The sequence below is a fragment of the Saccopteryx leptura genome, chromosome 1 (genome assembly GCF_036850995.1).
Source record: "Saccopteryx leptura isolate mSacLep1 chromosome 1, mSacLep1_pri_phased_curated, whole genome shotgun sequence".
NCBI lineage: Eukaryota > Metazoa > Chordata > Mammalia > Chiroptera > Emballonuridae > Saccopteryx > Saccopteryx leptura.
The window spans coordinates 151,523,675-151,539,152 of NC_089503.1; the positions used below are offsets into that span (position 1 = coordinate 151,523,675).

At 43.9% G+C, this 15,478-nt stretch overlaps 1 protein-coding gene across 1 annotated transcript in view; it reads right to left on the reverse strand.

Annotated features, from left to right (window-relative positions):
• Positions 1-355: 355 nt before the first annotated feature.
• The window catches only part of NDUFS4 (NADH:ubiquinone oxidoreductase subunit S4), a 98,454-nt gene continuing 83,331 nt past the window's right edge, over positions 356-15,478 (reverse strand). The window contains exon 5 of the mRNA XM_066360845.1: positions 356-554. Within this exon, the coding sequence (XP_066216942.1) occupies positions 451-554 (104 nt within the window). The 3' untranslated portion in view covers positions 356-450. The remainder of the gene's footprint in view (positions 555-15,478) is intronic.

The following is a 15,478-nucleotide window of genomic DNA, read 5'->3' on the forward strand; positions in this document are numbered from 1 at the left end:
GCCAGACTAAATGGATCTGTATGTTGCACTGTGTGTCCACCACCCAAAGTCACACCATCTTCTGTCACCATATATTTGGTCCCTTTTACTCCCCAACCCCCCTTACCCCCTTCCCTCTTAGTCACCACCGTAACTGTTGTCTGTGTCTATGAGTTTTAGTTTTCTATACGGTTCTTAACTTTTTTCTGACTTGTTTTGCTTAGAATAATATTCTCAAGCATTCCTTTTTAATAGATTTAAGTACTAAAATTTCCTGCAGGTATAATTACCTCAGATCTCCCCTCTATATAAGAAATTGTAACATGTTCAATTTGAGATCTCAGACAGCATTTAAAACAAACACCACAGCTGTACCTGCAGTTCCGAGGTGACGTTTATTGGGAGATTAGGTGCTGTATCATACATGGACTAGAAATACCGCACAGCTGACTTCAGTCAGTCAACGCCAATCTACTTTGTGGATACTCGCGTTCTTTTGTTCCAAGAAAAGTTTAGGCCATAAGACTTGGACTTGGGTTTTGGAACCTTCCTCTCTTCAACATCATAGCTCCATCCTAGAAAACAAAAACAGACCCACAGGAACAGAATTAAAGACCATACCTGAAGAACAGTGAGCAGAGGCTGATGTACATAAACCTAATGTTTATCTATGGCCAAGAATACATGTCAACACATCCGAAATACACTTACTTAGCAATTTGTTCCCTTTTAATTTTGTGTGACAAGAGAATTCAAAATATTGCCTGATGGTGATTTACAATCTCTTAAAGGTATAACCCTTGACTCGATTTCTCCTTGCTTGATATCCTTTGTCCAATTACTGATGGTTATGCATGATGTGAAATTCTCCATTTCCCTGTGTGGTTTAATATGTGACTTCTGTAACATCTGCACTGAGGAATAATGAGCTATAACCCGTCTCCCTGTTTTTAAAAGCAGGTGCCTCTGTGACAGTGCAGACTCATGCACAGCAATACAGGCACACGTGCATGCCCCCCTCTGTACAGGTCAGAGTCGGGAGACCATGGGAGAGAGATGTACTCCCAGTGTTTTCCAGCGTCTGTTTCAGGGGCCTGCTACGTTAGAATCCCTTGGAAGGGCTTGATGATGCAAATTCTTAGGCCCGACTAAATGGATCAGAAACTCTGATGGGGGCCTGGAAATCTGCACTTTACTGACCCCAGGCACGTTCTATGCACAGAAGTTTGAGGACCCCTAAACTGTCCGCTCTCATGAGAGAGGCCCTCTGCCATGCTCTACAATTTTGGGAATTAGATTATTAATGTCTGTCTCCTGCTTTGAGTCCGGCTCTTGAGTGTTCCTACTCCAAGGAGAGCACCCACATCGGTCTCCTCCTCCTGGAAGTACGGCCTGCCACTCTTCTGTCCCCTGGTCTGAGCCACCGCCACAGCTGTCACCTTCCCCAGATCCATTCTCCATCCCTGTACTGTACCATTCTTCTCCCTCAGAACTTCCTTCAAATAACTCATCCTGAAACGTCTGATTCACAGCTGAATCGTGCGGCATGAATAAAATGTCCACAAGGACTAGTATGTGTCTAACTACGTAAGCTTCTTGATCTTGTGAACTGTCTGAATCCTAGTGCTTCATGAAGTCTAGAATTTGCTGCCACAGAGCTCACGCCTCAGCAGCCCCTCAGAATTCAACTTTGCCATACCAGTGAAGCCTCTGAAACTCAAGTCATCAAAGTACTCTCCCCCTACTGCCTGCTGCAGTTCGAAGGGGCCATCACCCCACTGCTGGGCCTCCTCTTCATTCAGGCCAAGGAGACGCAGAAAAGCAAGTGGAACATCGGAATCCAGGAGAGACCATAGAGACAGAATTCACTTGGTTACTGTAACCTGACTTTCAGGGGAGAGAGAATGCTCTGAGTACTTTCTGACCCATTAAAACAAACCATCACAAAGCTAGACCTTACTTCAGGAGGGCCTGAATAAAACAAGTACACTGACAAGTGGTTATCTGCATTTCAAAAAACTTACTAAGAGGAGTAAGAGAAGTACCTGTTCCATAGGTTGTCATGAGGATTTAAAAAAGCTAATTCATGTGAAGTGCTTAGACAGCATGTGGCACTTGTTAATTAATTAATTAATTAATTTTATTTATTTACAGAGACAGAGAAAGAGAGAGTCAGAGAGAGGGATAGATAGGGACACACAGACAGGAACAGAGAGAAATGAGAAACATCAATCATTAATTTTTCATTGCGACACTTTAGTTGTTCATTGCTTTCTCATATGTGCCTTGACTGTGGGGCTACAGCAGACCGAGTGACCCCTTGCTCGAGCCAGCGACCCTGGGTCCAAGCTGGTGAGCTTTGCTCAAGCCAGATGAGCCTGTGCTCAAGCTGGCGACCTCTGGGTCTCGAACCTGGGTCCTCCACATCCCAGTCCGATGCTCTATCCACTGCGCCTCTGCCTAATCAGGCGCACTTGATAATTTATTGAGTTCAATGAGAAAGGTACTTTCCTAAGCTCTTTAGGTAAGTTAATACTATTTCCTGTATATATCTGAGGAAAGTGAGGCACAGAGGGGTCAGGTAAATAGCTATGGTCACCGAGCCAGGAAGGGGCAGAGTCAGATTTGGACACAGGCTGATTCTGCACCTGTGTCTTCCCTGCAGTGTCTCCTGTGACTCAGAGTAAGCATCAGATAATGTTATTATTTTGCCCTCAAATTTGATTTGTAACTTCCTAAGAACACATCTATGTAAAGTATTAGTGTAAATAAGATTTGCATCATGTTGGAACCCATTAATTTTGAATCTGTAATGCTTTGGATGTAGTTAGGTATAATTTGGTGTAGTTATGAATTATAGAAAGGGGTTTTGGTAAGCAAATAAATATTGTGAACTGAGCATAATAACTTCAACATTATGAACTTCTCAGGTACTTCCTTCATCGATCAACAAATTTTTGTAAAACAACAATAACATTTAATGAACCTTTACTCATTTAATAAACTATCGATGGCCTGCTCTGTGTCAGGGACTGTTTAAACACCAGAGGTAAGGCAGGGATTAAAAGAGAATTCCCAAGCTGCGAGCTGGCAGGGAAGAGAAGTAAGTACACACTAGCGTGGAGCTAGCCCGGTGAGCCCAGGACTGAGAACACACTCTGTGCCTGTGCGTATGCTGAGAGCAGCATCTAGAGAAGGCAGGCAGAGGGTTGCCCTCCTCGATTCCCATATTCGAAGACTCAAGGGAGTCAGAGAGCGACCCGGGCGACGAAGAAGGGGCCCCTCAAACGCAGAGCGCCAGCCCCTAGGCAGTGATTGGGGGGGGGGCTGTTCTCTGTGCTGCGCTAAGGACTTTAAGTGTATTTCTACTCAGTTTTAAAACTGAGTAGGCTGCTTGGTTTGTGAGGTAGGTAGGCATCATATATGCCCTAATTTTCTGTTGAATCACGAAGAAAAGCACAGAGGAGATAACAAGGCACCTAATAGTGGAAAAACCCATATTTTAACCCAGGTTGACTAAAATTATGCACTTAACTGAATAAAACTGCACTTGTATAAAAACATCCTCTGCTTGAAATTTTATCTGTTTCACCCATTTCCCTTCAATCTGTGTGATTCCATAACCTCTTTTTCTTTTTCTATTTGTAACTGTGTTGAACAGGCTGTCTTACGAATCCCCTGCCAGCAAGCTCACAGCTGTGCATGCGGCCCAGAGGCCACGCTGCCCACCGGCCGTGGAGAAGGGAGGCGGTTCCAGCACGGATTCTACGTCTGGTTGTAATGACCACTGGTAAGCTCCCGAGACCTGCTTGATCTTTCTTTTTTTTTAATTTTTTTAATTTTTATTTTTTATTCTTTTCTCTTTTTTTGTATTTTTCCGAAGCTGGAAAAGGGGAGGCAGTCAGACAGATTCCCGCATGCGCCCAACCGGGATCCACCCAGCATGCCCACCAGGGGGCGATGCTCTGCCGCAATCAGAGCCATTCTAGCGCCTGAGGCAGAGGCCACAGAGCCATCCTCAGCGCCTGGGCAAACTCTGCTCCAGTGGAGCCTTGGCTGCAGGAGGGGAAGAGAGAGACAGAGAGGAAGGAGAGGGGGAGGGTGGAGAAGCAGATGGGCGCCTCTCCTGTGTGCCCTGGCCGGGAATCAAACCTGGGACTCCTGCACACCAGGCCGACGCTCTACCACTGAGACAACTGGCCAGGGCGCTTGATCTTTCTATGCCAGCCCAATAGAGATGGTGTAAGGGGAACAGGAAATGGGGTCCTAGGAAACATTTAGGGACCAGTACGCATACACACACACACATCAGGTAACCGCTTTCTCATCTACACGGTCACTCTGTCTGTCGGCCACCAGGGAAAGGATTATTTTTTACTGAACCAGAATGCAGACAGCTCTATTATCTGTTCTGTCCCAGGTCTGGAAGGGCTGTCGGGGCACTGCACAGAGAGATTGGGGGCTGGACTTACCTGTGACCACGGAGCATGCTGGCCCTTGAGGACTGTGGGCCAGACCCAAGCGGCTGTGGATTGTGATAACAATACATAGAAGCGGCATTCTCGGGACTGGAATGTGAATGGCAGGGCACCATGTGCAAACAAGCAAGGCACACGGAGGAAGCCCGGCTGCTCACAGCATCTGCCCTCTACATTACCACGGCCATGGACCCCGGGTGCTGGGGTGAGGGGTAGCCCTCCCTGCGCCCTCCCTGCACCCTCCCGTGTGGGACAGCTCTGCCTCAGAGGGCCGTGGAGAGTCTGATACTAACAGTTCACAGCAGAGACCCACTCAAGACACATCCGGAAACGTCTCTTTTGGGACTGTCTGTCCGTCACTCAGGAAACCTTGAGTAGGACGAAGGCTGCAAGAACACTCTGCTCTTTTCTGAGTCTCTGCTAAGACACAACCCCTTTCTGTGCACCCCTCTCAGAAGCATTCATCTTACAGCGCCTGGGTGAACCGATTTACTGGGTCCACTAGCCAACCCGCACCACCTTCCTCGGGTCATTTCTACGATTCTGCAGTGACATAAAGGCTCCTGGGGCAACGGCGAGCTTCGGCGAATGAGACAGAGCAACTGCAAGAATAACAAACCTTGAAAAGCCAGGAAACATTTGTACTTAGTGGTGCCTTACGTGAACTTTTCTACTTTCCATGTGGAACTCATTCTTAAAAAGAATATGCAAGAAATACCAAGAGAATTTCTTTTCAACCCTAAATTAAGTTGTATTTTTTTTTTTTTTTTTAAAAAAGAACTAAGACTTGACTTCTGAGTAGGATCACGGACATGAACCGTCCACACCCCAAAGGGTGCGTGTACAGAATGAAGATGCGGCAGCCCGTGGAGAGCTGCCCCGCCCTCCCCAGCTGTGCACGGCAGGAGATCAGACCTGTCCAGCAGCGCTGCCTGCTTATGCGGGGCGCCGCCCGCCCAGACTGCAGCCAGGCAGAGCAGGCTCCCACCAGCCCGGCCACTGGAATGCTTTCACAGAGATACCTGGGACCTTAAGCCCTCCTGTCAGATAAAGTACTTCTGGCAAAAGCTCTAGTAAACTTAAAGTGATCTGTGACATCTACACTCAATTTTTTCCCCCCAGAAATATGCCCAGTTTGTCAATCTCCAGACTGTGGTTGGGACATTCTGCTTCCTATGACAGGAACATTTGGTGTCTTCTTTTCAAATACTACCAAAAAAAACAACAAAAAAGCAAACCTCTGAACAAACCAGACCACAACAATTCACTTGTGAATTCCATGTACGAGGCAGAGAGAGAATCTTAATTCTGTTCATTCTTAGTTACAGAACCATTTTATATTTGGTTCAGTAATACAAAAATAGAGACATCCAGCAGTGCTTTTACTGCTTGTGAAATATGTTACCTCTAGTGACCTTGGTTCCCATCCCTGCAAAAGGTCTTTCTCCTCTAATAACCCCCTCTGTAACCCCGACACCAGTCTGGAAGTGAAGAGTTTAATAATTTTTTCCTAATGTTCATTTGTGTGCAGAACAAGAAGGCCTGCATACTCGGGCATGAACGGAAGGGCTGGTGGTCACTGCTGACAGGCCATGGGCTTGAAGGTGGCCAAGGCTCCAGGAGGGGGGGCAAGGACAGGTGTGCTGGTCTGCAGGAGGTCTCAGGGCTCTGCAGCAGGATACGTACCCACGTGATGCCTGGGACAAACAGGGCATGAACTTAAAATACAATTTGGGGGGGGGGGGAATAGCTTTTCAGGAATTTCACTTTAAAAGTCCCTCTACTTTGAAATTCACAAGTGTCTAATATTTGGGGGAGGGGCAGTGTCAGGATAATTTAAAAGTAACTTAGGTCTTCTTTGAGAAAAAGGAGGAGAAATAAGTGCTTTGGACATACTGGCAACGCAATTCTTTCCACGCATGTTATACAAGATGATTTAAATGAGCAAATCAGGTGAGAACATCAGGCAGCAGACATATTAGAATGGTAACATCTCACGCCTGTCACAGCTGCCACACCTCAAGAAAAAAGGACTCCACCTCTGATGTGATAGTCAGCATCCACCTTCATCTTTCCAAATATAGCTTCTATAAAGTAGTCTCAATCTTATTTCCAAAGCAGTAACTGGAACCACATTATTCAGAATTTGCCACAATACAAACTGGTTTATGTTCCAAAAGGACATTTGAAAATAAGTTGATAGAAATTTAAAATACATTTTTCTAGAGAAAAAAAAAACTATACAACAATGTGGATGTCCAAAAATCACCATCAGATTGCTCTGGGGTGTGTGTGCTGTGTGCACAAGGATCTCCGGAATCCACTCAACCCACCACATACAAGACACCCCACTGAGCCCCACGCTGAACACACTTTCTGAGGAAATGCTCTCAGATGTCCAACAGAGAGTCTAAGGCATTCACCCTCTCCTCAGGCCCTGAGCAGCCAGGCTGAACACCTCCCTAGCCACACACTAGGGACTGGAAGAAAGCTGCGCAGGAAAAACAAGCCCGGTGCCTCCACAGAAAATGATGGCTCATCCCCAGCCCACCAGATGTTGGCCTTGGCCTCCAAACTGTCTCCAAGTCACTTTGCAGCTCTATAAGCTGTAGGTACAAGTAATCCTCATTATTCCAGAATCGGTGTTTGTGCATTCACCTACTCATGAGAATTTATTTGTAAGCCCAAATATTTACGATGCTTCCATGGTCATTCGTGACGTGCGTGGAGCAGCGATAAATTTGTCACCAGTGCAAATGTGCCCAGTGGAGGTCAGGCGAGGTGACACTCTGCCTTTGTCTCAACTCTCATCTGTAAACAAGCGTCCTTTTCCTGGTCTACTGACAGCCACATTTCCCTGTTTTTGTGCTTCTTGTTGATGCTGTTACTGTTCAAAATGGCCCCCAAGTACAGAGCTCTGTACTGTCCTGAGGGTGAGATGGCTGGCTGTGTCTGTGCGTTAAGGTACGCGTCGCTCGGGTGTGAGTGACCGGCTGCTGGCTGTGAGCTCAATGTTCCCGAGTCAACGGTCTCCATTTACACAGAAACACACAAAACAGCATATTGATCAATGACAAAATATTGTGATCGGAGGCTCATGGGGCTTTGACTCACTCACCCTGTATGTCCTAGGAGCAGCATTTCAGTATTTGCTAAGTTAGCATTTATGGTGACTTCACAGAGCACAGCTATTATGACTAAGAGGAGTCCACTCTGACAGATGGGAGATATTCTGTTCTGTCTGTAACTCCCCCTACCCCCACCCCTGGGAAACCAGTTCTGTCTTCATTGGCGATTCAGCGCAGCACTCCTTTAACTCTATACATGTGAGCTGTACAGACTTCCCTATGAGCTGTTCTAACATCTGCCTGGCTCCCTTACTGCGTGAGTGAGATAGATTCTTCGACACATGCTCATTTGTATCTGTATTAGAGCCATGATTTTATCTCAGGAAACGTTCCTTTATGACAATTTTGGTGGTTCCACCGGGGACGTCCGACAACCACCCACCGAAGGGAGCCAGGAGAACTTCCTCAGAAGCGGCCCGTGGTTCTAAGCCCAGGCACGTCTCTTCTTGGCTCCAGGAGGTGAACACGAGAACTTTGCTGACTCTGTTCTCATTTTAATTTTGCTCTCTACTACTCTTAGAAATTGATTTTGTTTTGCAGTTTGATTGGATGATTTCTTTAAATAAAGAGCTTTAGAAAAATTCATTCTTTTGGACTAGAAAAAACTAGTTAGTCTTTTCTGTCTATTTGCGCTCAAATAAATGAATTTGGACTCACTGAGAGAACAGATCTTTAGTATGGACTAGTAAATTTTGTAATTCTGCATTTACTAATTAAACCAGGGCTAAAGTTTTAGAATTTATAAAGTTATGAGCTCTCTATGTGACTATATGTCTATCTACAGCCCTGTCAACTCAGGAAGGCTTTTACATCTGTGTGTAGATGTTTTTCTACCTCCAGATGTTATTAATTAATTTATTAAAAATCTCTAAGTGGTTCTGTTCTGTGCTTAAAAATAGATTATTGAACTCTTAATACCTTTAATGTGCTATATTTAGGACACTCTTCTAGGACATAAGAAACATTTAAGAATTTAAGTTCAGATAATGTAGCTAAATCTTTGGATTTATCTACAAATGACAACTTTAATAATTTTGGTTTAATAAAAATAGTTTTTTTCTCTATCAGTTTAAATATAATACAAGCACTGATTTTTATTCTTAGTTGTTTTCTCTAAACTTGTTTAATGTTTGCAGTCCTGAAAAATGTCAATTTGTGTTTATACAAAATGATTCATTCATTATTCTGAGTTTTATTTCAACAGAATTTTTAAAAATTTTTTTATTTATTTTTTACAGAGATAGAGAGTGAGTCAGAAAGAGGGATAGACAGGGACAGACAGACAGGAATGGACAGAGATGAGAAGCATCAATCATTAGTTTTTCATTGCGCGTTGCAACACCTTAGTTGTTCATTGATTGCTTTCTCATATGTGCCTTGACCATGGGCCTCCAGCAGACCGAGTAACCCCTTGCTAGAGCCAGTGACATTGGGTTCAAGCTGGTGAGCTTTGCTCAAATCAGATGAGCCAACGCTCAAGCTGGCGACCTCGGGATCTCGAACCTGGGTCCTCTGCATCCCAGTCTGACGCTCTATCCACTGCGCCGCCGCCTGGTCAGGCTATTTCAACAGAATTATGTTTGTAGTATGTCACCATGAAATTAATTTCCAAAATTTTGTGTAACTCAAAACCATAAATGTTAATGGATAATATTAGAAAGATCATTAATAAGGCTACTGAACACTGATTACCAAACAAAACTTCAAGTTTATATATGTTTGCTTCTTATTTTTATGTCCTAAAGAAAGGCTATATCTTCCGGGTAACGAGTGCTTTCATTTTGGCTATGTGGGGCACTGGACTGTGAAAAGTGTGGCATATGTCTGTGGAAAGTGTGTGTACTGACAAGTTCTGTTAGTCTACTAAGAGATTGGTGTGTGAGTTTTCAATGATCTGTGTTCTCTATGAAACTGAAGTCACTTTGGTTAAAAAGACATAATTAATTCATCTATATAAATGAACTCTACCAACGGCAAGAGTGGCGAGGGGGTACCTACTCTGCATGTGAGGTGAGGTCATGGGATGTGTTTTGGAATGCCCTAGAGAAAAGCAGATTGTTTCCGGATGAAAGACTCACGAAGGACAAAACTTGAATGGATGTAGAAAGATACATATGATTTGCAAAAGGGAAATTTCATTCGTCTTAGATTTACAGTATGGCTAGAGTCTGAAAAGCTGTAAAGTATGTTAAACATCTTAGCAAAGTTGGCCCAATTTTGATGGGTTTGTTTCATTAATTTAGTTTATTGCTTTCACTTACAATATGAAAGGTTCTTCTTTTTGTCTAATCTGCCTAGATTTCCAGGATTCTGAGATTTATCAGAATAACCTTAAATGCTTTATACTAACTCTAGTTCTTGATGACATATGTAGTCCAGATTCTTGTCATATGCCTCCTATGTCTGTGAGTTTCAAGGCCACTTTGACACGAGCAGCCAAATACTGTTTCTTGGATACCCATGATCCTATTCTTATCCAAAGGACCGAAATCACATCCTAATGTAAAATAAAACATTCAGAATACCTTGTACCTAAAACAATCTTTGATATTCCCCAGAGGGCTTTGGAAAATAACAACGATGAATTCTTTCAACATTATAAAAAAAAAACTGAAGCTAGAAATAATTAGGTTTATTGATGTATTAGTTTCATGTGTACAATATTGTGATTAAAAATTTCTATGCCTTACAGTGTGATCACCCCATTAATTGTAGTTATCACACTATAATTGATTATATTCCCTTTCACCCGCTCACCCATCCATTTGGTCTCTACGAGTCTGTTTTTAGATTTCACATATACGTGAAATAGATCATTTGTCTTTCTCTGTAGCTTTTGTTTGGTATATTTTTTATAGTTTTAATGTTCTATGTTTTAGGACATATAAAGTCCTTTATCTTTCTTCTTGGGGCATTTATAATTCTTGACAACTTAGTAGACTCTACTTTGTAAACTAAAATGTGTAAATGATACCTTACTCTCACTACAGGTTTCAGGAACTCTCATTGAACATTCTTATTTTCATGGTAATGCAGTCATCTGTGCATGTTCAGTAACAGCATGTCCTCCTTTTCGTTAGCACATAATGGAAACAAGGGTTATGCAAACAAAGGCTCAACTGGAATGACGTATTTGAGAAGGGTGCTCACTGAGTCAGGACCAGACACTTTTAAGGAACTAAAGTTGACCTCACAGAGCCAGTGCTGACCAAGTCCTTCTAGGAAAAGTGGCCTGCCCCAGGCTTCCAAAGTTCCCTCAGGTATCAGGGAACCTGAGAATATTTTGAGGCCCTCAGGGTATTTTGGGACCTCAAGCAGCAAGGACTCTGCCCAGATTAACAGGCACGCAGGAGAAATCTGGTGGCAGGTTATCGATTTGGCTTCTGGTCTCAAGAGACTCTGACTAGTCCAATTTGAGATTCCTCATGAAAATTTTCAGCCAAGCAAACTTAAGGAAACTTAAGTGATAAAGGAGAACAGAAAATGTCACCCCAAAATATGCTCCTTTGGCCTAAGGACTGTTTTGGGTTGCTTGTTAAGAACAGTAAATACTGAAAAATCTCTGGGAGGAGGGGAAGCTGCCCTTCTGTGTGAGACATTTACAATTATAAGGGAGACCTCACAGTGAGCTAGGAAATAGAGGGGCCCACTACAACTACGCCACCCCATGGAGAAGGCTGGACCTCCTTCTCTCCACCCGCTGGGCAGCGCAGCGGGCTGCCCAGGGCTCCCCCTCCACCACCTCTGTCTTTAGCTGGAGGCACACCTTTAAGGTGCTGGATCAGACTTCTGGGGTCTCTCCCATGGAAACAGGAGGTCTACAGGTTATTAAACTTGTTTACCACATTATTCTTTTTATTAAGGGTGGTCTCAGCATAGAGCCTAGAATGACAGAAGGAAAATGATACTTCTTCCCCTACAGTGTAATGGAGAGGTAACAGTTCCCCTCTTCTCTGTGTTCTTCTGGTTGGTCTAAGAATTAACATTCACATGAGGTTATCAGGAGAGAATGGCCCGAGCCACCACCTTCGGTGCCATCTCCAGCTGATGACAAAAGATGGGGGTGGAAGTGACCAGGAGAAGCACCGTGAACCAGGGTAAGGCTGTGGTCCAGATTTACATCTGGGCCTTCAGCACTGACCGGAATTTCTAAGATAAGGCCACACACTCTCGAAACATCTTTGCAAAGGGTCACATCTACTTGCTGTCGGAGCTCCTCCCACATCTGGTGTTTCTTAGAATGAACCAGCCTGAAATAATTCGTATGCCAGAAAGATAGATCTTGGGGTGACAAAATACACTGGCAAATTAGGCCTCTTGCTACACCTACGTAAATCATCAGGCCAAATGCACTCCAATCTTGTTTCATGATCATGAATTTCTGAGATTTTTTAAAAATTAAAAGTGGGGGGACAGAAACAAATTTTGTTTCAGTGGAAAATGGTTATCATCTATAGCCTGTCCTTACTAGTTACAGTTATAGCTCAATTCCTTGTCTTTCACCTACTTGATAACTTTCTAAGTTGTATGGAACTGTTGAGATATGCAAATCACTGGTAGCAACTTCAGTGACCCAATTCTGTCCCCATCTGCATTTCTTTTCTCCACATGGATGTGTCCTGCTTGACTTTTACTTTGAACTGATTGTGCCATCTACCTAGTACCTTTGTAACACAGGAGTGAAATCAGCTGACATGCGTTTTATATCTTAAGAGATTCATGATTCTTAACAGGTACAGGGGAGACTCAGGGAGGTGACAGCCCAGACTCTGCTGCCTGAGTCCACCTCTGAGAGGCTGCTAAATCCAGCCTGCAACTCCAGCCTCCTGCTGGCTCCCCATCAAGGGCCCAGCCGCAGTGTCCACCTGCTGATACCCCAGCAGACCCACTGGGAACACAACGCAGCTCTCAGCCTATCCTCTGGCCTACTCTTGAAAGAGACGCTATTTTGAGAATTGCATCGAGTTTTTATAGCTTACAGCAATGAAAACAACATGGCGGGGGGGGGGGGACGGGGGGACACAGCATATCAGAGAAAAGCCACAAAGTCTAAATCAGATCAAATGGGGTGGGGGAAGGCTTCCCTGGTTTATTGGCATGTAAATGGTAGTAGGTCCTATCCCTCTACTGAAATTCTCTCCAGTGGTCTCCCAGCCCCTCCTCTGCAGCACCCTTGGGCCCATCTGGAAATAGCAGACCAAAGCCACTGGGTGAGAAAGGTGGGTCTTTTCATGTCACAGAACTAAGAGTAAGAGGAATCTGCATTTCAGAGGACACCCCAGAGAACCTTTCTTTGTAATGAGAAAAGGAGTACTCATGATGGGTTCTCAGGAGTGTATGCTGAAGTCAAAGGGAGACCTTCAGGATATAGACCTAAAGTCAAAGGACACAGGGGCACTTCTGTTTCCTCACATGTTGAGGGGCAGTGCGAGGTGGGGAGCGTTTTCTCTTTCCTTTCCCACTCCCCAAGTGCACAAGAAGTAAAGGACAGTGAGAGGAGACCTAGGCCAGGCGAGCTGGTGGAAGCATTAACATCAGGAAGAAAGGTGTGACTCTCATGTAACAAGAGGGACCTTCAGGACGCCTTGCTTATTTGGTTAAGAAATCGAAAACAGGTGACTAATGGAGACTATGATAGCATGTAGGTCTCTCAGCTCTTTTGTTTCATCATTATATATGAGTTTCCACTTAGATCAGGGGTCTCAAGCTTGCGGCCCGCCGAACAATTTTGTGCGGCCCACAGACTAATCCACGAAGTTCAAAATATTTTGGATAAAATTAAGTAAGCCTAAGGGCCTACTTGTATTTTTCATTTCTCTAGCATCCTTGCTAGATATTAGCTTAGTTAACAGCAGTTGTGATGCGAACTACAGTTTCTGGTCGTTTTGTGACACTGAGTAAACTGCATGTACGATTGTGCTTGTTGTACTGATTTTTTTTTGTTTTCAACTGCAGTGAGAAAAGTGTTGCGTAACAGTTGCCTTTTGTAGACCTAGTGCGGCCCGCCGAACGGCTGTGATCTTGCTCTGCGGCCCACATGCTGAGTTGAGTTTGAGACCCCTGACTTAGATGCATACTCAGTAAGAATGTCTAAAAAATAGATTTCTTTTGTATAAAACGTGGACTTTTCCAAGACAGAGAGGTGTCCCCATTTCTTATGTTCACCACAGAACATGTGTTAACGAACACTTAAGAGGACACACGTAAGGCACATTCTGTCTAGTGCTCTATGTTACTGCTGTCCCACAGAGACATAAATGACCACACGAACATTTCAACTCTTCTAGTAGCCACATTAATAAATGAATAAAAAGCAGGTAAAATTGATTTTTAATATATTTTCCTAACCTTATATAGATCCAAAATATCATTTCAATATATAACCAACATATAAATTGTTAGATGTGTTATATGCCTTCTACTACTAAGTCTCTGAAACCCAGCATGTGCCTCAAGGTAACGGCACAGCCCATTCAAACTGGACGCACTCCAGGCTAGCCAGCTGCATGTGCTACCGCACCGGACAGTGCAGACCTCTGTGACCAATCCCTGTGCTCTACCAGCAGCACAGTCACAGAAGACACTGAACTTGGAACCTGGAACTCAGGCCCCGTAGGCAGGAGCTATGTGGCTGGACACTGGCCTTGTGGTAGGAACTCTTCTGGGTTCTCATATACTTACACGAGTAGAAAAACTAACATACAGCTTGGACACAAGGCTAAAGTTATAGGATGATCATCATAAGTACACTGACCTACACCTCAAGAAGCTACAAGTTAATTTAACAGAACTCTGTCGTATTTTATGAACACACTAAAATATAAGAAATTGCTGATTACTCTTGTATAATTTTCTTTCTTCAGATTTCTAATGAGAGGAATTAACAGGTCTTCTAAAAGACAAAACACGTAGCGAGATTGAAGTGATTTGTACAGAATCGTTAACATGACCCGGAGAATAATCTACATCACTAAATGCACTATTCCAATTCACTCGTGCGTACTGAGCACACTGACAGTTGCAGACGCACCAGACGAGGTATATTCCCTGGTAGGTGCTCATGATCCAGCAGACAGGGTGAACTATCACGGGTGAGGACTAGGACTACGCCTTATTGAACTCTGACCCCAAAGCCACCGCGGCTTGTGTAGGACAGGGTGCTCAGCACAGGTCTCACGGAACAGGATACCGATGCCCAATGCACAGCACGGCACCACGCGGTGAGAACCGGGAGGGAGCAACATTGTGGGAGTTACAGTAAAGGGGGGGCACCGCCGTGGTGGTGGGGACGGAGATAAGGTCTAGAATGCTTTCTGTGGGGCACACAGGCAGGGAATGGGTAAGGAAGGGAACACAGGTAGGGCTGAAGACTCGGGGTCAAGTAAGCTACCGCCCAGTTACTGCTGCAGTGATAAGATACTGCTGATATTGTGAAGAACTCTGACTCATCACTTTACCTATTAAGCATAGGCCCTTCAAGATTTTGGGGTTTATATAAGGTCTACCAGAAAGTTCTGTACGTTTTTGGAATAAAACAAATTTTTCTTACCATCAATAAACTTTATTAAGTAATATAATTGCCATTATTATTAATGATTTCTTGTAAGCGTGAGGGCAATTTGTATATCCCAATTTTGAAAAATGTTTTATCTTTTGATGTGAAAAATTGAACCAGTGCTTTTTTGATATCTTCATTTTTGAATGTTTTGCCCTTCAAAAAATTTTGTAAGGACAAAAACAAGTGATAGTCGGAGGGTGCTAAGTCTGGGGAATATGGTGGATGCGACAGACATGCTTCTGTAGCATTTCTTCCTTGTTGAAATTTGTAAAAATTACAGTGGCAAAAATGAACTTTTTATCAGTAGCCATGGGTACACTATCGCTTCACACATA